Below are 23079 nucleotides of genomic sequence, written 5' to 3' on the forward strand. Positions count from 1 at the left end.
ATCATTTTAGAATCAGATAAAATATTAAGAGATGAAAAATGGCTTGCATACATGCACAATGATCAGCTAGAAGTCTGACACGGAGTCGTGTAAAGGTGCAGATAAGCGGAAGTTGTCTGTACACAATCCAGCTTTGATGATCTCTAATGTGCAGATTGCATGCGCTCAACACAGTCTATCCCGCATGATCATTTATGTTGCAATTAATTGTTTTAACGGAGGTCGTGAAAATATGTTCGTCTGGCTCTTCTGAAAACCAAAATGTTGAATGTTGTAATTTATTCCCCTTGAAATCAGCCTCCAGTCTGTGTGTTCTGTGGATAATGATGATAGAAACGGCTTTAGCAATCCTCTAACAACCTCCCTTTGGCGCTCGTTTCATCCCACAGAGAAAATGAGAGTTAGATTTTCTCTCTTTTAAACACATTAGATCTGTTTCCAAGCCAACCGTCGGAGAGCAACGTGGTCACTGACGCTGAAAATCCATACGCCATTATTTAATCTGATAGCTTGCACCCTTTTAGTTATCAGTAGGGAATAATTGAGCTACTACACTTCTGTCAACATTTGATTGTGTCTTCTTATTGGACTTCATTTACAAACTCTCCTCACCTCCTTCAGCTTTAGAGGATTAGCCCACCTTATTTATCACTATAGTGCCATCTTTAACGGTGAAAGCTTGAAAATAATTGGTAATCCTTTTGTGTGCTACAGTATTTCCAACTAGATAGAAATAATTGTAATATTTCCTTCATATTTGTGATGTAACAAACCCTCAGGAGTTAAGTAATTGATGGTTGGTCCGAAACTTTATCAATGCGTTTGTCTTCGATGTAACATATTTTACATGCCTTTTTTTTCTGCAATGTATTATTCAAAACTAAGCATATACTCAGTGACTGAATTATTGTAAATTTACCTTTGAAATGCGTACTAATAACACAAATACAGTGGTAAAATTGGTTTCAAATTCATCCTGTATTTTCTCTGTTTCAGGCGTCAGCGGGCCCGAGAGAGGCAGCAGAAACTTTTAGCTGAGTTTGCTTCAAGGCAGAAGAGTTTCATGGAAACGGCCATGGATGTTGGTGAGTCGGTTTATCTCTGCTTTTAGAGTTGGCGCTTCAAAATGACGGTCCTATGAGGATATTTAACATTGTTAAATATACGTCCTTATTAGTAAGACGTTACTGGAATAATCTTGCACAAATTGAATGAACACATTCTTGTGTTAAAGATACAGAGAGTGAAGTTTCTTCTGCTGAGTCTCTCTGTCTTGGATTCCTGTATCTCTTCCTGGGAGTCAAAATGATTATTGTCCAAAGACTTAAAAATAAATAAATGTACTGCTGTAGCTTTGTGTTAGATAGCAACATTGCAGCAAGTGTCGAGTAGACTGCACTAAGTGCTGAAATATTTGCTAACAAAGAATGCAAAATCACAAAAATACAAATATAAATGGGAAACAGGGAAAACTAGGATGAACACCTAACATTTTGATGAATTTAGTCAAAGGTCTTTGTCAAAAATATTTTTCATTTTGGCCACCTAGTATATGGAGAGGTCATCTTCCTGTTGTTTTGGCTCATCTGGACGGATGCACCCACTCATATGTCCGGTTAATAAGATTAAGACCCTCTTTATTCATTTTTTGCTCTTTTCCGGCTCTCCACCAGGTTGTCTATTCAAATAGTTATTAAAACTGAATAAAATGTGGCAGGTTTTCTCCAGAGGTTTTAGCCTCCATTATGTTACAAGCCATCATCAAGACTGGCAGCCTTTTTTATTTTTTTTTTAGATGGATACCTGATAGGAACAAACATTTCATTATCAATTTCTATTGCAATTTGTATGAAACTAATTTGTAAATAAAAATGAATCAGTCAACTAACATGCATTATCAACAATATACCTTAACACTGTATCTATTGAAGCCTTTATCACAGTTTTATTGGGTCGGTGGGACACCAACACTTCTTTTTCAGGAAACATGTTTCTACCACAGACCTTGAAGTAAAGTGCCTTTGGTGAAAATAAACCTATTATTGTTCAGATTTTATTTTCCCCCTGATGCAAGGTGAGAGGGAGTTGAGTCTGTGCATACGGTCTCTGGGGTCTATTTAGCAGAAATAGACATGGGAAAAAGAGTATTTGTGCCTGTTGGCAGTAGGGGGCATAAGATCAAAGCCCTAATAGCGAACCGGACTCTAAGGGACCACCTTGACACAGCATGGTTAGCAGCTGAATAATGGCTGCTGTGGTCAGTAGGTCCATTCTTGCAGAACTGTGCTGTGTGACCTTTATCTGCACTTTTACTGCAGTGCTGTAACTTTAGCACTTTAGTACTTGTCATATTTTCCAGATTAATGTAAGATTTGGTTCACTTGTACAGAAACAATGGTTGAACTTAGAAGAGGAGTAATATGGTGACTTTTCTGTCCATTAAGTAAAGTCATTGATGTTTAGTTTGACTTTGCTTCTACGTGATATGAAAAAGATTGGAGACTTTGTCTCCAAATGACAATTCAGAATAAAGTCGAGCGTAAAATCAGCAGATGTTTCATTATAAAGAGCACTTTGTTGCAGACCAAATGTATTTCTTGAGAACTTGGTGTTATCCAAAAACACCTCCTATTAACAATATTGAAGTATTTAAAGCCAAAGAAAAGTGTGTAGGAGGCAAATACTTTTCTACAACACTAGTTACAGCTGTCACTGACTTCATAATTGGTTTGTAAGACCAGTGTTACTTAAGATCAGTCTTAACATTTAGAGATTAGCTTTCATAGGCGTCCTCAGTTTATGCTTCTCTAGGTATTCTTGCTGCTGTGCCCATTGTGCAGTTGCTCGTGTGTGTTTCTGGGTGCGTGTACAGTCAAAGGTGTGTTTGGATAGCCTGAGGCTAAGGCTGCAGCCTTGACATCCAGGTGAAACTGTTTTCATTACCCCAGGAACACGGTGACCTCCTCTGAGAACATGTTCCTCCTAAAAGCAATAAATCAATTTCCAACACAACGTGACATTTCTGCTCAGTGTTTACTGCTCATTTTGAACAGTCCTTACCATTTTGAACAGTCCTTACCATTTTAAACTGATTTCACGTCTGTAATTAATTTCAGCTGCAAGCAAGTCGAGAGAGATTTTACTGTCTGTCATCCATTTACAGCAAGGTTCAAAAGCTGTTTAAACATTATGAGCAACACAGTTGGAATTAAAATGAACCTCTTGATGATGTGCATGATTCAGCATTGGACCTTTGCTCACTTTGGTTAAATGACAGTAAACATGAACTGCATCTGCTCGTCATATTAATGTAAAATGGGTGGCCAGTTTCCAAATCTTCATTTTTATTCTACCATTATACAACCACAAGAACGAGATGTAGCATCTGAGGGTTAAATGAAGGTCAAGAACGTCAATCTTTTGCCACTTAAATGGATGGTTCAGAAGTTTTGAAATTGGTTCCTGTTTAGAGATTATAAGACGGCAACTTCTTGCCTCCAGTGAATAATTCAGGGTTAAACAGTGAATGGACATGCCTGAAATTTGAGAAAATATCACATTTATTCCAGTGCAACACTGATACACCCTGATATAGCAACAATACAGGACAATCTCCTAACAAATGTCATCTCTGTGTAATCAGACTAATCATATAGAATCCAAATTTGGTTTAGTTCAATCCAGTTCATTGCTGTACAACACATTCATATACTGTGATTCAAGTCCATTAATATTCAGTCAAAAGTTTAAATATCGCTGGAACAAAAGTTTTCTTTCAGAGTAATCGGCTTAATCTAACGGTTACCTATTTTTTTTTATTTGCCTCAGCTGCTGTTATTTGAATATTTTGTGTGGAAAGCTTTGTACAAATAAGTTATTGTCATTCTCATTTTTCTTTTCTCAATCTTGTTTTCGGGGCAGAATCTCCTGAAACTGAGGCGGCAATGGATTTGGGGTCATCGGAAGTGATGGAGTCTGAGGTTCTGTACGACTGTGTGATCTGCGGACAGAGCGGGCCGTCCACCGAGGACCGGCCAACTGGATTAGTGGTTCTACTCCAAGCATCCTCAGGTGTTAAATTCGTCCAGATTGTCCCTTTGTAGACTCCACCTATGGTGCCTTTTATTCTAAAAATGTTGAAGCAACAGTTAAATCCACATTTAAGGGAAGGATATTTATATTTCTCACCGGCATCGCTGCATCTTACCTAATTTTTTTTCTTCATTTCTCTCCTCCAGTTCTTGGGCACCGACGCAAAAGCAAACAACCCAAGCAGCTACCAACGAGCGACGAGGAGCACATATATCTTGCAGACACATGCGGCGTGGCTCATGATGTCAGGCTCACGCTGATGCAACAGTTCTTCAAAGATGTACGTGACTCACAAAACACATATTTGGTTAAAGTTAGGTAAAAATCCGACTTCCCAAAGAGCTTTTATATGTTGCACGCCGTCTGGTAAAATTCACGTCAAAAGCATTTTTCTAAATGACCTTCCGCAGACTGATTTCTCATCTCATGTCTGATTCTTTTCCACAAATTGATTTGTCAGAAACTACCCATGCACATCTCGTAATTAAAATATATAACATTTAAATGTTTGAACAAAGCAAATCTACTGGTATGTACAATAGATAAAAAAACAAACATTTGTCTAAGTTTGTCCTTTTAATACTGAGGAGTTCAGATCGCCTCTGAGCTGCAGAAGCTTCTGCAGGATAGATATCTATGAATTAGCTCTGACTGATGTGTTTTCTCTTTTGTGAATTCGGCAGAGTTCTTGTTTGCAGTCTGTGTCAATAGGCTGGGATGGAGGAGTCTATGTCCAGACCTGCGGACACACTCTCCATATAGATTGCCATAAGTCCTACATGGAGTCTCTGAGGGTAAGAAAGACTTGACCTTATGAAATTAATGCTCCTCTAACAGAAGCTGGATGCCTGTTTAGGATGGAGATTAATGGCTCATAAACCAAACACCTATGAAACATTTTTTTGTTTGTTTTATATCACAATTTAATTTGAAAGTATTAACTTTTCTGTTTATTTTTTTAGCTTATGTTTAGAACTATATCTGCAGAATCTTTTTTTTTTCTTTTAATCTTGTGATGTTTTTCTTCAGAATGACCAGGTCCTCCAGGGTTTCTCTGTTGATAAGGGTGAATTTACCTGCCCACTGTGCCGGCAGTTTGCCAATAGTGTCCTCCCGTGCCGCCCTGGGCGTGGCACAGATTCGAGTGGATGGCACACACCCACAAACAAAGCGACATGCATTCTGGTGAAGGAGGTGGAGGACCTGCAGGAAAAACTCGGCCTTTTTCCAGTGAGTTTTAAATTAAGTTTATGAACGCAATATATATCGGCTTTACAATCAGTAAGCAGATGTTGAGGCCATTTGTTAACGTATTGGCATTGGTCTGAGTAAAGCTAGACTGATATTAAAAACTAATGTTTATTTCCATCTTGTTGCCATATGTTTATGTTTTATAGGGGGTTGGCCATGCGTTTATGTTTGAGCATGTGAATAGAATAGAAATATAATTTATTGTCCCACATTATTCAGGTGTAATAGCAGAAAAGTCAAAGTGCATGTAGATTCACATAAAGATAAAAAGTATCAAGGTATATATAAATACAAACTAAATTGAAAATATAACTTTATAGTGCAACATTATTTATAACAAAATGGTTGTTATAGCAATTTCTATGTGAAGTCACTAGTTTTAAATGCTGCAGCACTTAGCTTTACAAACTTTTTTTGTAAGACATTTTTGACTGTAACGGTTTGCTACGTTGTAATATAGCAATCCATAGTTTTGAATTAAAGTAAAACCTTGATCTTTTTTGTCTCCTGCACATATTCTCTTTTCATTAATAAAATTACCCAGATAAAAATATTTGTGTTGTCTTTTATTCTTACATTTTGCAGTCTATAGATGATTTAAACAATTTTTTCCTCTTAGACGGAGTCCAACTTGAGTAAAGAAATGGAATTGGTAATCAAAGACATCAAGAACGCCACCCAGAAAAAATACATGGACTATGGCAAAAATCCTGGCTCCCCAGATAATGATTTCCTCTTCATGTACTCGGTGGCAAGGTAAGATCATAGCCCTCTAATTGTTTAAATTAGTCAATATTATTCACAAACGATTCTGTTTTTCCTGTGTTAACTGGACTTACAGACACTTGATTCAATTGTACATGGAAGAAGAGCATGTTTTGGTTTTTGAACTTGGAAAAGTGCACACCTGCGTTTAAAGTGACATTCAGGATCTCTTTCACACCTTTAAGATATAGTTACTAGCCTCGTTTCAGTAGGAGCTTTGTGATAGACAGTGTAAAAGAAACCCTCCCTTATAGCTCCTTTCGTCAAGCGCCCATATGATTTATTTAATTACTTTTTGTGATCTAGGAAGATCACGGATTTGACTGGATAAAAACAAATTGCTTATGTATCATTCCTGATCAGCTGTTCCTGATTTGGTTTGATGGGGCATATTGTAGCTCTTGAAAGTTGATCCATAAAGCAACCTTTTAAAAAAAGCCTAGTCATTTCTTTGTTTATATCACTGCTTGTCTAGATTCCTCCTTAAAATAATATTAGCGATGTACATCATTTGAGTGCGTGTACTGTGACTCCATCTTATTGGCTGGTCGTTGCATTAAAGGTCATCCTCCAGCAACACTTTACACATTTTGTGCACATTCACGCACCAGTAGCAGATGAATCCAGCAGAATAAAGGCCATCGTTTGTTTTTGTTCTGTTGTAAAAGTTTGACTTTAGCAAACAATAACCATCCATGCACAGCATTAAAAGGGATCTTTAATTTAAAATATATTTTTTGTGCTTATAGCTGATGCATTACTTATGTACATTTGATCTATTTTGTTTAAACTTAGTCTGCCATTCAAACGTTACCCAAAGATTTTGGAGAATACTCATTTGGATCAAACAAAAACAAACGAAGACTAAACAGACCCAAAGGGAAATGTTCTCGGGGGTTTTTTCTGAGCACTTTTATCTTCCACAAAGACTGGTCACAGGTAAGAGAGATGACTGACTCCCTTTGTGACCTTGGGATCCCCTCAACCAACACCATCTCCCGTTTCCAAAAAACTCAAAAGAAGCCATTTGTGTGGCGTAGCTACTTAGACCTTTTGTCCTCCCAACACTGGTACCCTCAGCCCTCTACCCTCAACAGAATGATCCCCTAAGTGTGTCTGGAAGCCTGTTGGCGCTATGAAGTTCAATGAACGGAGCAAATTGCCCGAGGAGTGGAAAATTCTTCTGTCACACGGGTGCTCTTATCAGTAAGAGCCAGATGGAGCTTCACTGTGGTTGCATTATCTATGTGAAATTGGGTTGTTTTTTTTTCTCCCAGGAAACCCAAGCATTTGCCCCTCCTCCATGGTCTGTAGGAAGAAACGGCCAGAGGTTTGGCGAGACAGGCCCAGATCAGTCCCATTCTTAGCAACACCTAAGAATATATCTGCTTTCACCATCTATATTCTTAAATGTCTTGTTTTTTTTTGTTTTGTTTTTTTAATCATTTCAAAAACAAAATTCCAATGTGAGGATGACTGTTTGCACGTTTAATATTCATGGTTATAAAACTGATAATAGAACAATTTACATAAACTGATTTTGGAAGGGCTTTTATGTTAATAGTGCATCTCGTGGAAAATCTATTATGCAATGTGATGGAGTTGTGCTGACAAAGTGCATTAAGTGGCAGAGGGTTTGACTAGGCGGTGTCTTTCATGTTCATAACCAAGCTCTTTAATAGTAATAGACTGAAAATCAGAGTCTACAGTAACGCACAACTAGCTACGCAAATATATGCATACTACCTTGTTTGCATTCACTCTGTAGATGTCGTTTACAGGTCACTGGATCAAATCTGAGAATAGTTTTCTATAGGATGAACAAGACTGTTAGCTTTTTAGTTACTGGTCATATTTGTATTTTGATTTTCACTAATCTAAAAAAGTTACTAAAATTGTAGCGTCTGACCAGCTGATCACAAACTGGGGTTCTGTCCACCATGAAGTTGCGTAATCCCCAATCTGAGTGTGTGTGTCCAATTATCTCAGAGGCAGGTTTAAGGCGTGATGCAGTTTTTACACGACTCTGCATAATCCCTGCAAAACTTCAGTTTTCCCTACATATGTTTCACCTACAGAGTAAGCTAGGGATTTTCAGAAATCTAAGAACGGCCATACAGGGTGGAGAATGTTGCTAATTGTTGCATACATAAACTGTTGTTAATTCCCCACAAAGTCCAGTGGAAAACCATTGATGTGAATGTGCTGCGAATTGAATTTGTGTTGATTTTGACTTGTGCAAAGCTCATTTATTATTAATCATTTCATTGGGAACAGTTTAAAAGGAATCGCTTCAGTTATTTCACAAGACTTATGACTTTACTAAAAGCCGTGATGGCTCAGTCATGAGCGTATTCTGGTGATCGCTTTTGCACCAGCTGAGCTGCTTACCAGTCAGTTGATTTGCTTAAGGTTGCTTATGTTTCTGACCCTCAGGACAAACCTGGAGCTGGAGCTCGTGCATCGGGGAGGAAACCTGTGCTCCGGAGGAGCCAGCGCTGCTGCCAAGCGCTCATGTCTAAGTGAGTAGTTGCTGGTTCGATTTCTGATATTTTATTGGTGAACAATCGCTGCATGCCAAGAGAAGATACTGGCCCGATTTAGAATGACAAAGTAACTTAACTAGGCATTCGAGTAAAAAAATAACCACCTCTCTGTCTGCAGTCAGGTTTCTTTAAATTGTGTTTTAAAGAAGAGCACATGAGTTTTTAACAATCCTTAGTTTGTTTTTTTTATTTTGTAAAAGCTTATGTCTTTTAAACTGTGTTACTTGCAGTTCAGCACATTGTTCAGTACTAGAGCTCAACTGTTGAGGGGAAAAAAAACAAGTTAATGGTAAAAAAAAATAAAAAATGGATTCTGATCTGAGTGAACTATTTGGAAAACTAAAGTATAACTTTACTTATATTGTTTTTTTTTTTTTACAGTTTACAAGGTCATTCAACTAAGATGTGATGGGATCTGTATTAGAAATGAAAACCTGAATATTTGCATTTCTTCTCAACTACAAAACGTAGATTAAAAATCAGAGAAGTTAAATTTCATCGGTGAATAGAGTGAGAAATCCTGGAGAGATGGATGTGTGATTTTGTTGAGTTTCACTTCCCGTTTTCTAGTCATTTAATTCTGTCAGAGTTGCAGCTGCTCCAGTGAAACGCCCCGTCATCCCCAAGTGCCTGGAGAGATTTCTCCCCTTAAGGGTTGCCACTTTTGAGCTACATTAACCGTGTAGCCACACTGACAGCCAAATTTACTCATTTGCAGTACATTAGTGTTCATTCTTCTTAGGGAAATTGATTTAAAGGAAAAAGGCAGACGTTCGCTAACTGTTAGAGCCCATGGGGCTCTTAAGCCTGCTTCACTATAGGCCCCTCATGTGTTCAGCTGATGAGGTTACAATTGACTGTAGGAACAAGCTCTCTTTTCAACTCCCAGGGCGCCAGCTAAATCAAATGTAGAGAGTCTAGCTTTTAAGCAGCTTTGCTCTTTTAGCTGAAAAAATTTTTACTCTACTACTTTAAAGGCATTTTAAAGGATAATGATGCTGGCCTTCCCTGTTCCAACCTAATGCCGCTTCCAGTCCAATATGCAGGACTGGAAGCGGCATTAGTGTTATTAGTGGTTTGTGGGTTTTTTTTTTGTCTGTAAACCAATATTTAATTACTTGACCTGAGACAACTGAGGCATCATCTTAGAAAAAAAGGAATTGTGTCCTTCTTGTCTCACCCAAGTTGCTGTTTTTGTGGTTCACAAACACTCACCGTAACCTTTGCTCCAGAATGCATTGACCCATAATGCACTGGTCACACTAACCACCATGTGGAAACACGCTGCGTGGCAGAAAACAAAACGATTCACACACATGTTTTTTACCAGAAAAACTGGCATTGCATGATTTTCTTCCAGTTTACTATAATTGGGTTGTTCTGTCAAGTAAAAATCAAAATCAAAGACATTGAAGTGGTTGTAAAGGGACAAAATATGGAACATTTCAGGAGATATGAACACTTGGAACAAGGCACTGTTGTAACAGTGGCTGTGCCAAGTTATCTAATCACTGGTGATGTTTAGCTCAACTTGTTGCAATCGAAAAGCTTTTGTTTTGTTTTGTTTAGGAACCTATATAAAGCACAGTGATGATGAGGTTTATTTACATTTTGTTCTTGTTTTCCTCAAAGGAAAGGACTTTGAGTTATTTCTTTCTGGTAGTCGAGAAAACAAAATTTAGACTTGACTCTGCTTCCTCTTGACAAAGAGATGGAAAAATTGGAGCCATAAAACTTGGAACAAGCAGATACTTAATGCATATATTTTGAGGAGCCTAGTTAATTACAGCCAGGATTTTATTCTCTCTCCTGTTTTTAAGATCTTCCCTCCTCCCTGTAGCTGCCCCTCTCTGGTTTGTTGCTGGCTGGAGGAGAGCGATGGCAGAGAGGGGAAACAATCTGCACTGAAGACAAATGGGATGCCGTCAGCATCTGACACCTTGACTACTCTTTGCCGTGTCTCTTTTTACCTGCGGAGGGCAGTGTTGCTCCAAGAATTGATAACCGGCTGGCAGGAAAATTACAGTGTCGAATATTTGAAGCCATTTTGCTGCATTACTGCCTCAGAAATCATTGCAAAGCCAAATAAACGAGAGCGAATGCCTTTTGTTACCGTTCTCGTCCTGAGAGCAGCCGCATTTATAAATCGGCTATCTCTGTTGTTAGGCAGATTTGAATGAATTTTGATTTTTCACCTTGCATGATAAACATGTTATACATATTATTACATTAAAGTAACGCCTGGACATGGTAATTAATGACTGGTTTTGAGGTGTGATTCTGGTAGAGAAGGTAGTGACTAAACATGGTTTTGTGTGTGCACCGATGGTCTGTCTTCATGTTCCATTAGTTTCACAAAGAACAGGTGTAAAAGAGACGCTCTAGGCTGTCGGACCTGGCCATGAGTCCATCTAGGCTGGCCCCGTTTCATCTGAGCCAAACATTAGCCTGCCATCTCTCATAAGTCCATCAGCGTTGCTTGTTGCTGTGATAAAACAAGCCGCGATCAACACGATTGCATTCTCACGCGAGCGATTTGTGAGACAACAGCAAGATGTTTTGTCTTTTCCTCTTTCAGATCAGCTGTTCCACGTGTTGGCCATGCACATGAGACTCTACAGCATCGATTCAGCGTACAACCCGTGGACGAAGCTGACGCAGATTGCGCAACACAAGGACGCAGAGTGAGTGACGTTCGTCCTCAAATACTCTTCCTAAAAGGAAATCTGCAATTCTGTTGATACATTGCAACTTTTCCATCCTCTGGCGTCTTTCTCACCATTTCCTCTTACATAAAAACACACTGGATCTAAAAGAAGAAAAAAGAGGTTTTGGGGAGGGGGAGGGGGGGGGACTGTGGCTGGTTACCATAGATACCAGTAATTGCTGCATCTGGCAAATTACCGGGCACTCCACGCAGAGCCAAACGACCCTGTCAAATTGAGTGTACAGGGAGCAGCGGTGAAACACCAGCACCCAGCCGTCTTCTGCCCTTTAATGGGGATTAGTATTTATTTAGCAAAATACAAAAAGGTACAAATATACAGGTTGGATTTTTTTTTTTTAATGTTTGGTAAAACAACCAGACATAAAATTAAGGAAATGTTAGGAAATTTAAAAAAAAACAAAAAACATATCAATTTGGATTCCATAATTGATGATTTGAAAGAACCGGAGCTGCAGGATGTTGGAGAAACATTCAACTGCAATTTGTCATTGAATATTGCAGTGACGATGTCACGTGGTTCAGCTAACTCCCTGTTAGCTTAAGAATCTCAGTCGCCAAAGTTTGTCCTCACAACCAAATATAATGTTAAAAATATAGCATTTAAATATAGCAGCCCACCAAATATTGCATGCAAGCAGTGCCTTACATTGCACAAATTGATGCTGTGACTCAGCATATATTGTTTAGCTCTGGAAAACATGGTTTACTGCACCTGAAAAAGAAGCTCGAATAGCCTCTCTTCTCTGTTAATGTTCTGTTAGACATGCTTTCACACCTGTTACCGTCAAAGTGCTTGCAGCCTCAGTATTCTCTTTGGACCTATTTGCTGTTTAAAAATACTTCATAAGGGAGCAGTGTCATTCACACCCTGAGGCTGTCGACCTAATGTAGTCTAGTTATATGGGACGGAGAGACGTTTCCACGTCGATGCCAAACATCCCTCTTGCCATTTTCTTTACGAGAGAATCTTAAAAAGAAAATGTTTGAGTGTGCGGCTGCAGATAATGGCTGAAAGCTCCGTCCTCTAAGGTTTCCTTCCAGTGCACTGAAGAATTAAGTGTTGAGTGGTTTGGAAATGGAAGGTTTTATTCTTTAAGTGCAGTTCCTCTTGTTCTAAACCCCCAAAGCAGCCTTTCAAGGGTAGAGTGGAGACCGGGACATGCACCGAACAAAAGAGATGTAAATTGGAATGGCACAAAATAAGAATATGTTACCCAGAATGCATTAAGGATTTCAATCAGGGGATGCAAGAGAAGGGGTCTTTTGAAGCTACGTCTTTGTTGAACAAATTAAAAATGGAAAACCACAGCAGAAGCTTTTCCTCTCAGACGGTCTAAAGCCACTTTTAGATGTGCTTTATGCAGCATTGCAGTGTTTACCTTCATCTTGAACTTGCTTATCGCCATTAGATACGCAGCAGTTGACATTTGCAACGGTGAAGAAAAACATAAAATTAAATAAAATTCAGCACAATCGACTTAATTTGTCAGATCAACAAGACAGATGTTTGCTCCTGCAGATGGGTCTTTTTGCATCAGGTCACAGTTTTTCAGTCACAAACGCCGCAGATGCAGTCAAGTGAGCAAAGAGATGGGGGAAAAAAATGTTTTAGTTTTTTATATTATCCAGGAGAGAACCTAGTTTCCTCTGTCTCATTCTCAGTAACACAACTGAGACAGAGATTCCTTCTTACATTACAGTCGGATTTTCTTTAGGGTGAATTTATTTGAATTCTGTTTGTTGAACTCTACATGCAAAACATTTGTTAGAACATTCAAAAAAGCTCAAGATTTCAACAAGATGATTTGCATCTCTTTAGACCATTGAGCTAAAAAGAAACAAAAGTGTAAATGGTATGATCGTACAATTCATTTACTTTTTTTCTGATCTTGTGACGTATGCCACCGACTTTAACATTACCTTGCTTGTCTTGTTTTTTTAATTGATCGTTATTAGTGATTTTACCAAAGGTGTGAAACAAATAAGCAGAGAATAAACTCAGCCTCTCACATGAACTAGTATTATTAGTTAGGTTTTTTTTTTTTTTTTCTTTTCATTTTCGGCTGTGTATCTGAATGGTCTCTACATTTTCTTCATGTGCTTCATAGTTTTTGGCTTGCACTTGTGTTTTTTTCAGGGTTTCACATTACCACAGCTGTTTGACATTTCACTGTGTTACACGCAGGACCGTTTGAGTAATGAAAAAGCTCCCTGGTGTGTTTTTGCAGTGGCTTTGATGAGGAGAGACCTGAGGTCCCCATGCTGTTTCGAGATGTCCCATCCCTCCTCATCATCTTTGTGCTAACTATGCCACAGCCTCTGCGTAAAGGTAAGGCTTCTCCCCCAGCATCAGGAAATCGCAGGTGTACAGACCTTCTTATAGCTGTAACAAAAGGACACCCTGCATTATTATTTGAGGCTGAACGCTTGAAAGAAGCATTTTACATATTTTTGCCTGTACTCGTGTTGCTGTTTTGGCTCTGAGGATCATGAAGAACTCACCCTCCCTAATCTCTCCCTCGTTCTTTACTTTATTCATTCCCTGTGAAAATGAAGTCAATTCTTCAAAGAACTGATTGGAACTGATTGTTGGCGAACTGTAGAACGTGCTCTATATTTAGTTGTAAATACAAGTCAATGTTCTTTATCTGTAAAACTTTTAAACAAAGATATATATATATATATATATATATATATATATATATATATATATATATATTTTTTTTTTTTTTTCACTTTACATTCCGTTGCTTTAGTTTTTATTTCTTTGCCAACTAAAACACCCGTCCGGCTCAGTTTTCTGCCAATTGCTTCCTCGCACTTTTAAACCCAGAAACCTTATAAACTAGCTCATCCTGCTGGTGTCTCTTTCTGGCCTCTTTTAGAGCACTTTACCTGTGTGATCAAGATGCTGTACAACCTGCAGTTCACTCAGGCTTTAGCTGCACTGTCAACCAAGCTGAGCTCCGAAGAAAGGCAAGCCTGGGTCAAATCAGGAGCACTTAAGAAGGTAAATGTTAAACCACACGACCTTGATCTGAGAGGCCACGTGCTCAGTATAGGTTGTTTTATCTTCCAGTAGATATGTGATGTTTCATTTTCATATCGTGGTAAGAACAGTTAACTTTTGTTTATCTTGCTGAATTGTATTAGTTTTGTCACTCCCCTTTTATTCCTCTTAAACTGCACAGAAATGCTGAGAATGCATCAGTCACACACAGTGATGTTTCTCATTCAGAACAGTACATAAAAAAAAAAACACTGAATAAATTGAGCTCCTATTTGAAGCAGCCCACTCCAAACTAATGCAACAATACCTTGAAATAAGGCTGAATGTCAACATGCTCATTTTTAGTCAGCAGTATGCAAATGTAGGTTTCTAGTTTTACAGCAGTAGTGGGAAATAAATGGCGTGGCTTTAGCTTGCCCTGGGGTCATAAAGTACAGCATTTATGGCAACCTGTATCGTATTCATTTTAAATTCTCGATATCGGACAACATTCATTGCTGTAACAATATCCACTTAAAGAACAGAGTTGAAGGTCTTTAACAAGTGTACCAGAGTATATGTATCATAAAGTATAAAAATTTTATCTGTTTCTGTTTGGGGTTTTTTTTTGTGAAGCGTCTTTTGTTTGTCGCGAATTGGCACAATGTAAATGAATTTAATTAATATCTATACAAAACAGTGTGCAACAATGTCACTGGAGTTGTTCAGTGTTTAAGCTAATTGGCTGGAGAACTTTTCATTTGAGGGATTTCCATCTTTAAACATAGTAATTTTCCATTGCTCTTTAATTGTGATTGCTGCTCACTGTTGACACGGCTTTGAAACGGCATAAAATATCCGTATTGAGTTGAGTGCGACTGCCGTGAAAGTGAACGGGAAAGCACAGTGAAGACGGATCAGGGGCTCGAAACAAACAAAGGGAAGCTTTAGACTCGAAAATCCCCCCCCCCTATAAATCTGCGACGAACGACAGCAGAGGAGATAAGGCTGCTGTTCTATATTCTACCCCCTTCAGCTTGATGAATGCGTTCAGGTTTTCCTCTGTATAAAACAGCAGCCAGATCAGCAGAACACACATTCAGTAATGTCTCTTCCCGCTAATCAGACGTTGCGCTGCGTTAGTCAGTATGATCTGTAGGGCCAGCACGTCTTGTATTGGAGAGACCTTTGAATGCTAAAGTAAATCGTTGCGTTTGGATAACATAGAAAATGCGTAAATACGTTTTTAAAAAATATATTCATAAAGACTCTCCATCCAGCAAGTTAAATTGTGTGTGAGAAGTGAAATCCTTCGCTTCTGTAAGTTTGCTCATACATTCGTTCCAGGTTTTTAATAATGATATTTAGGGGTTGAATGATTAAACTAATAATTATGCTTAGTTTCTTTTTTTAACCTGGGTTTGTTTTCATGCTAGTTTGTTAAAAGGAGTCTGCTACCTTCTGGCCCAGCTTCGTTTGCAAGATGTGTGGATCATTCGCCGTCTTTGAAAAGTATTCACAAGCTTTGAAATTTCCCAAATAATTATACGCAGTATATACCTACATAAATACATTTACACAATTTTTTTTTTTTTTCTTTTCACTGCTTGCTTTTACTGTAACAGATTTATTTAGTTTTTACTCTTATTCCCATTTGTGATCCAAAGGTTTCTGGTTGAATTCTCTACCTGGGAAAATGGTTCGCACATAATTTACACATGTGAAATTTAAAAATGTATATATTTAGACGATCAGAATCAAGTTTCTTTGATTCTACTCTAGGCTTGAGGCTTGTTATTTTAAATGATTCATTCTCTAGTTCTCAGATTTTTCTGTGTTTCATCATCTTGTTCAGCTCAACAAACACGTTTCATTATTTCTTAAATGCGCACCAGACTTTACCTTTCTCTGTTTCTAATCACAAGGAGCAGATGCTCTATGGCGACCTGAAATGTAGTTTATAGGAATCATTTCAAGTTGTTTTTTTTTTAGTCTATAGCTTTTGTCTGTATTATTATTTTAGGGTAGTGTTGACTTAAATATTTAATCTTGTCCGTGTTTGTTTGCTGTCAACATCATGACGGTGAAATCCTCCATTTTCTGCCACAGAATGCTCCGAATCCAGAGAAGTCATTCGAAGCTCTGCTCAACCACGTCATCACCGAACTTTCAAAGGACAAGAGCATTTACAAAGTGAACAGTGAAGAAACGTCTGTGGTGAGCCTTCGTTTAAGCTTTACTACCATGAAGATCACACACCGTCTCCTTTTCAGTTCTTCTTTCACTATTAATCGACCATCACCCTCATAAACAGTGATCTAATATCTCTACTAATCTCCAGGAGTTGTTTTATACCACATTGTTATCAGCAAGCTGTTGCCTGGGTATTGATCAGTTGTTTCTGTTTTTTTTTTTTTCCTCTCCAGCTGAGCTCCAGTGTGTGGTCGCCACAGTCTATCGAGTTCAGCCTCCAGCAGTTCTGTCTGCCCTTCCTTCGCCTCTCCTGCCTTCTGCAGCACCACCTTTATGGAGACAACTTGACTGGCTGCACGGTACGTTTTTCTGCTCGCTGAGATAAAAACTTTTTTTTTTTTTTTTTTTTTTTTTTTTTTGCTCACTTGTCGTTTTCTTGTCTGCCTCAGGAGGAAGAGGAGTTTTCTTCTTTGGCTGTGTGTTTAGGGCTGCTGTCGTCAGCTCCTCAGCCTCCCAGCGCCGTACACAGTGCCTCATGTCTGGAGTGGCCCTTTAGCGCCTTTGACCTGGTGACGCAGTGGTGCAATGAGGTCACAGGGCGATCTCTGATGCATCCTGAGCAATCACTAGTATGTCATTTTTAATCAATGTACCAACTTTGCTAAAAAAAAAAAAAAATCTGAAGCATGTGGGGGTTTTCTGAGACTGACATCAGCATGTTTGAGATTTTGAATGAGCTAACGCAAACCCTTGTGAGTTGTCAGTGATTACATTTCTGAAGGTGTCTTGTTTTTAATAACACCAATTCAGTTCCCCTTTTTTTTTTTTATTTTTTTTTTTTTGGCTCTAGTGAACTTTATTCATTATTAGCTTGCAAGACAGAAGGGCAGAAAGACTGTAAGACCTTTGCTGTCGTCCTTCTCCCGTGCAGAGCTTGCTGGTCCAAGAACCTCAGTGGGCAGCGCCTCGCCTTCTTCAGCTACCAGACAACTACAACATCATCTTCCAGTACTATCACAGAAAGGCCTGCACTGTCTGCAAAAAGGTGCCAAAAGACCCTGCGCTCTGCCTGGTTTGTGGCTCTTTCGTCTGTCTCAAAGGCGTCTGCTGTAAACAGCAGGGTACCTGTGAATGTGTTTTGGTAAGTTTATGACAATAGTTTTGATTTTTATTTTTTTTTTACTTAAAAATAATGTCTTAGTATCCCAAAGAAATAGAATTTTGTTTTGAAATGTAGGAAAAACAATCCATTTTAAGTCATCAATACTGACTGCATCATTGCAGCACTCCCAACATTGTGGCGCAGCGACAGGCATCTTTCTACTGATAAACGCCTCAGTCATCATCATCATCCGTGGACATCGCTTCTGTCTGTGGGGCTCCGTTTACCTTGACGCTCATGGGGAAGAAGATCGAGATTTACGGTATGATGAATGTTTAAATGCTTTAAAACTCTTTTAAAAAAGCTTTTCCTGCTGTTAGTTTATGTATGCTGTTGAGAACAAATAAAACGATAATACATTTTAGAAAATTAAAAATGAACTTGTATTAAGTTCTGTGGTTAAACTAAATAAACAAGGTTATTAAAGCATTAAAACATATTATGTTGTTAATTAAAAAAAAATATATATATATATTACCCATTCTTTGTTGTCAGTCTGATAATGATGAAGAAAATATGTATTAAAGAATGAACAACATTAACACTGCTTCTAGAATACAGAGCTAAATAACTTTTAATCGCACTATTCTGTTTTATTTATTTATTTTTTTATCTTTTTAAGCATAAAGGAAACAATAAATATGCGCTTTAATTGCATTTAACTGGAATGGAATTTTTCCTCCAGCATCTAAATATTAGCTTAAAACCAGTCTGACTGGTTTTAAGCTAATATTAAAGCTTAGCTTTAATATTAGCTAAGCTTATATTAGCTTATCAAGAGTATAAAGGTCTCTGTAGTTGTGAAGTGAAGGGTTTTGGTGATGATTTGGAGTTATTTCACCTTAAATGTGAGAAAACAGGAAACCTGGACAGGGGCTAATCACTTCCTCACATGGCCACTTTGGGTCCTTTTGGCTCTTGAACCAACTGCCTGAAAAGCTGAAACGTGCAGAAATGTTAAAGTAATGACTGAAAACCTTACCGTTTGCTGCAACTTGCCAGTATAGATCATATATAACACTTAGTTATTCAAATTCACCAGCCCGCACTATTGCTTTTGATATGCATTTCTTATTTTTCATGTTTTTTTTTTTTTTTTTTGTTTTTTTTATTTCTGTTCCTTTGTTTTGCTTTAAAGTACTTTGAAATACTCTTTGAATGCAAGCATTTCTTGACCTGCTCTCTCTGTTTCCTTTAGCCGTGGCAAGCCTCTGTTCCTGTGTGAAGAGAGGTATCGAGTGCTGGAGCAACAGTGGGTTTCCCACACCTTCGATCACATCAATAAACGCTGGGGGCCACACTATAATGGACTCTAAGATCTTCCAAAGTCCTCTTACAAACACATACAAACCCAAGATAGAGATGTTTTTTATTATTATTATCATTGTTATTATGATTTCCTGGCTTGTGTCTGCCTTGATTAAAATATTTGGAAAATCCTTAAAATGATAAAAAACAAACATCCAGTAAGGTTATCGCTGCCACAGCTTTCAGTTTATGTGAAGTTTGGTGTACAGTCATGCCTAAAAGACTAACACGTGTGTGTGCGTGCGCGTGCGTGTGCGTGTGTGTGTGTGTGTGTGTGTGTGTGCTCAAGTGATCTATTGTGTGGTTTTCAACAGGAAAAAGGAAAAAAAATCTGAATCTGAGCTCAAAGTAGTGGGAATAAGTTCACCCAGGTTATCTGGAGCAGGCTTTAAAAGTCTGTCCTGTTTGGGTTTGAAACGTCACAGATCAGGCAGATGTGGATTTAGAAAACATAATATCAGGGTTGCTGAATGTCCCTAACGGAGTCGATATGTTTTTTTGCACCATTTTCGATGAAGAAAACACATATCCCTTATATTTATCGCGGCGCTCGCTGCTGTTCAGCCATGGGTTTTCTGAGCTCCGGATGAGTGAAACAACGTTTTCTGCAGGCTGCACTCGTCGTCTGCTCACGTGCGATGGTAGGCAAGACCAAGTCCACTCATCAATACACAAAGAGTTTTCTTTTGCGAACAGGAAAGGACTCTTTCTGGGTCTAGTTGCAATCCATCCTCAGGAATTATTATGTTTCCTTTTTTGTTGTTTTTGCTGTTTAAAATACGTTTTAGATATTTAAATAAATGCTGCTGCTCATTGTTCAATTAATGTTAACTTTTGTGAAGATTTTTTTTTGTAAGGTTGTGCTTTGAGTTTACAGTTAGTGGCTGGGAATGTGGATTCAAACTCACTTTAAAGTTTAAGGAGGTATGCGGTCGCCACATTGCACCCACTCCAGGTGACATTAACCTGCCTTTTTAGAGTTTTTATTTCTTTCTTTTTCTTTCTTTTTTTTGTTTGGATTCATAAATATCACCGCACAGGCACCGAGTCCTGCTGCGTCACGTCTGAACAAAAATATCAAACTTTGTAGGAGTTTCCTCTCAACCTCTTAAATCTCGGCTAAGCGGAAGTTTGCTTGCCGAGAAGCCAGAACTCCTAATTGATCTTCCTGTGCTGTTTGAAAGGCTTTTCTCCCTTTATGCATTTTAATCAAGTTCATATCTTCAGTACAGAGCAATTCATTATGACTATCTCTTACTCGTGCATCATCTAGCTGTGATTTGTAGTTGCATTTTGACATTGGAGGATCGTCGGAGTTGGTGTCCATTATAACCCTGTGCATGGCATCCTTTAAGCAACCATTGTTTGTCTGAGCTACCCAGTTTTCTGACTATCACCTTGCTTTCCAGAAGGGTGGAAATTTGGCTCAGTCACACCTGCGAAGCTTCGGTTTACGGCCGCCAGGGATGCTGGGCCACGTTGTGCTGCGATGTGGGGGGGAAACGGAGCACACGTGGGAACTTCCTTCTGAATTTCTGCATGCTGATTTTTCTCCCTCTCCTTTTCCCCCAGGTTTCATCCTTTTCTTTCTTTATTTTCGCTGTACCCACTTTGTAAATGACCGCAACCAAATAGCCAATGAGTAACGGGTGTAAAGTTGTAACTGAAAGCTTCTGTGTGTTTTCCTGTGTGGATGAAGAGGAATACAGTACATTACTGTAGGTGCTGACTCAAACTTTGAGTTTGACCAGGAAGTATGACTTGGGACATTTAATGCAAAATGTAACATATGTGAATAAAATATAAAGCACACATTGACTTGGTTTCCTTTGTTGTTGTTTTTTATTATTGTCATAAGTGTCATCCAAACACTGCAGCAAAATTAAGAAACATAAATATTTCACCTAGTTATTTTTATACCAATTTAATCAAAGTAATATAAAGTCAACATCAGTACTGAGAAGAAACTCCATTAAACTTAAAGTTGCATAAAAATGGAAGTTAATGATTTTGGGCTTTTAATGCGTTGAGTTCTTACTTGAGTGCATTTACTCTACAAAATATATCTGCGATTACTTTTTAAATCAGGTCTCAATTTATTATAGACTTTCTCTATTGGCTCAAAATTGACACATTGGCCTGAAAAACTATTATCTATTGAATATTAAAACATTTTCAGACTTTTTCCATTTAGAAATCTAAAAATTGTGTTTGTATTCAGCCCCATTATCTTGATACCCTTAAATAAAATGAATTTGAAAAGAAAGCCATTGTTGGAAAGCGGGCCATAAAAGTGCTTGTTTGCAGTTTACCAGAGGACAACGCAAACATGCCAGAAGGTTCTCTGGTCAGATGAAACCAAAATCAAACTTTTGTAAAGCGTGCAGAAAGCTGCGTGTGTGTGCACATGCTTTTCTCCAGCAGGAACAGGGAAGCTGGTCAGAGTTGATGGAGAGATGAACGGAGCTAAATGCAGGACAATCATGGAAGAAAGTATTTTGGAAGCTGCCCATCAGGACTTGGGCAGATTAAATTGACGTTTGTGTTCAAGTTGAGTGTAAACAAACTGCTAAACTAGACATGTAAAGTACAAAAAGCTGTTTTTTTTTTTGCACTTGACTGGCTGTTTTAATTGTGTTGCTGTCATGAACTGAATGTAAAACGTGTGACCTCTAGGGAGTTCAGTTCATTGGAGCTGAAATCTGGACATCAACGTTACATCAGAAGAAAGTTCAACCTGGGCTGGAAAAGGTAACTTCTATGCAGTGAAAAGCTGGCATGTTAAATAACCAGATGGTTGATAAGATTTCGCTTTAACGTCTAAAAATAAAAATGAAATCTGTGTATTTGCTCTTGATTTGGTGCTGCTGAAAGTAAAGGAGTTCGAGTTGTCAGTAATCCATGCGAGGGAGTATTTGCGGCATAATTGGTTTGGAGTCCGAAAACAAGGGAGGCTCTGTGGATAATGACTATCCGTAGTACAAAGCCACTTTTCTCTTCCAATTAGGCAACAAGAAGGAAAAAAAAATCTCTATGTGTGTGTGGTGGACGATTTTTTTTTAGCCACATTTGCAGAAACCCTCAGAGTTTCTGCAACCGAGTTCAGACGAAGCGATGTTGGTGTTACAAGCGGTCCTCCGACAAGCTTCCTTGGATATTCCTCCCATCGCTTCCTGTGCAGGTAGGAGGCTGTAAAAAGTGACAGTGGGGAGGCAGTTAACCACTTCCGGTCTGCAGGACAACATGCTCAGGTATCTAGAAAGTTAATAATTAAAAGCCATTATCAAGTAGGCAGAAAATCTCTTCCTATTTATTCCTACAGAGGTGAGCTGTGTGGGAGGCCATTAAACATATAGTTTAATCATCATTAAACATGATGTTAAACTTGACCCAGATATTGGGAGGTGAATGCAGAGGTCCTGCTGTGACTGACAGCCTGTCCCGTGTTGCAGATGATACAGATGGAAAAACAACGGAAGCAATGTCAGGGTAAGGAAGGACGTTTCTTTCTTTCTTTCTTTCTTTCTTTCTTTCTTTCTTTCTTTCTTTCTTTCTTTCTTTCTTTCTTTCTTTCTTTCTTTCTTTCTTTCTTTCTTAAATAAAGTTTTCCCAGGTGTGGAAGGAAAGGCTGTGAAATGTGCAACATATTCATAATAAGGCTGTCTGCATGTTAAAATTTCAATTAAAACATCCCTAATTTTCTAAATTATCTTGCTTCTTCTGGCTGTTTTCCACGTTCAAGAAATACTTTAGGTGTTTTGGAAAACTGATCCAAAAAGCAGCCGTGCAACTCAACAAGACGGCATCATCGCCATTAGATATTTTCAAAATTTTGTATGGTTTAGAGTAGCAAAAATACAAACATGTTTTAAATTCAATCATAAAAACAATTATGGTGGCACCATCTCTTTTTCCCATCAGAACAACTGTTCATGCCCTCTACTATTAAAAATCCCCCAAAACAAACAAAACAAAACAAAACAAAAAATATTTTTATGTCATCTCAAGTCCATCTAAAAATTTAAATTTTATATTCTTTAATTTT

General features: G+C 38.3%; 2 protein-coding genes across 3 annotated transcripts in view; both read left to right on the forward strand.

The window, feature by feature from the left end:
* The window catches only part of ubr3 (ubiquitin protein ligase E3 component n-recognin 3), a 39898-nt gene extending 19046 nt beyond the window's left edge, over window positions 1–20852 (forward strand). For both annotated transcript variants that reach the window (XM_088000851.1, XM_088000843.1), the window contains 16 exons: window positions 997–1085; window positions 3922–4071; window positions 4239–4372; window positions 4776–4886; window positions 5122–5322; window positions 5963–6099; window positions 8545–8630; window positions 11233–11338; window positions 13611–13711; window positions 14268–14392; window positions 16481–16588; window positions 16798–16923; window positions 17014–17193; window positions 17496–17705; window positions 17849–17988; window positions 18925–20852. In XM_088000851.1, coding sequence (XP_087856977.1) covers window positions 997–1085; window positions 3922–4071; window positions 4239–4372; window positions 4776–4886; window positions 5122–5322; window positions 5963–6099; window positions 8545–8630; window positions 11233–11338; window positions 13611–13711; window positions 14268–14392; window positions 16481–16588; window positions 16798–16923; window positions 17014–17193; window positions 17496–17705; window positions 17849–17988; window positions 18925–19042 — 2122 coding nt within the window. In that variant the 3' untranslated portion in view covers window positions 19043–20852. The remainder of the gene's footprint in view (window positions 1–996; window positions 1086–3921; window positions 4072–4238; window positions 4373–4775; window positions 4887–5121; window positions 5323–5962; window positions 6100–8544; window positions 8631–11232; window positions 11339–13610; window positions 13712–14267; window positions 14393–16480; window positions 16589–16797; window positions 16924–17013; window positions 17194–17495; window positions 17706–17848; window positions 17989–18924) is intronic.
* Window positions 20853–21682: 830 nt separating this feature from the next.
* Window positions 21683–23079, forward strand: part of myo3b (myosin IIIB) — a 71328-nt gene continuing 69931 nt past the window's right edge. Inside the window, exon 1 of the mRNA XM_088000858.1 lies at window positions 21683–22523. Coding sequence (XP_087856984.1) covers window positions 22408–22523 — 116 coding nt within the window. The 5' untranslated portion in view covers window positions 21683–22407. The remainder of the gene's footprint in view (window positions 22524–23079) is intronic.

This window comes from Poecilia mexicana, unplaced genomic scaffold, assembly GCF_051168715.1.
Source record: "Poecilia mexicana isolate PSO_F unplaced genomic scaffold, ASM5116871v1 scaffold_2, whole genome shotgun sequence".
In the NCBI taxonomy this organism is placed as follows: domain Eukaryota; kingdom Metazoa; phylum Chordata; class Actinopteri; order Cyprinodontiformes; family Poeciliidae; genus Poecilia; species Poecilia mexicana.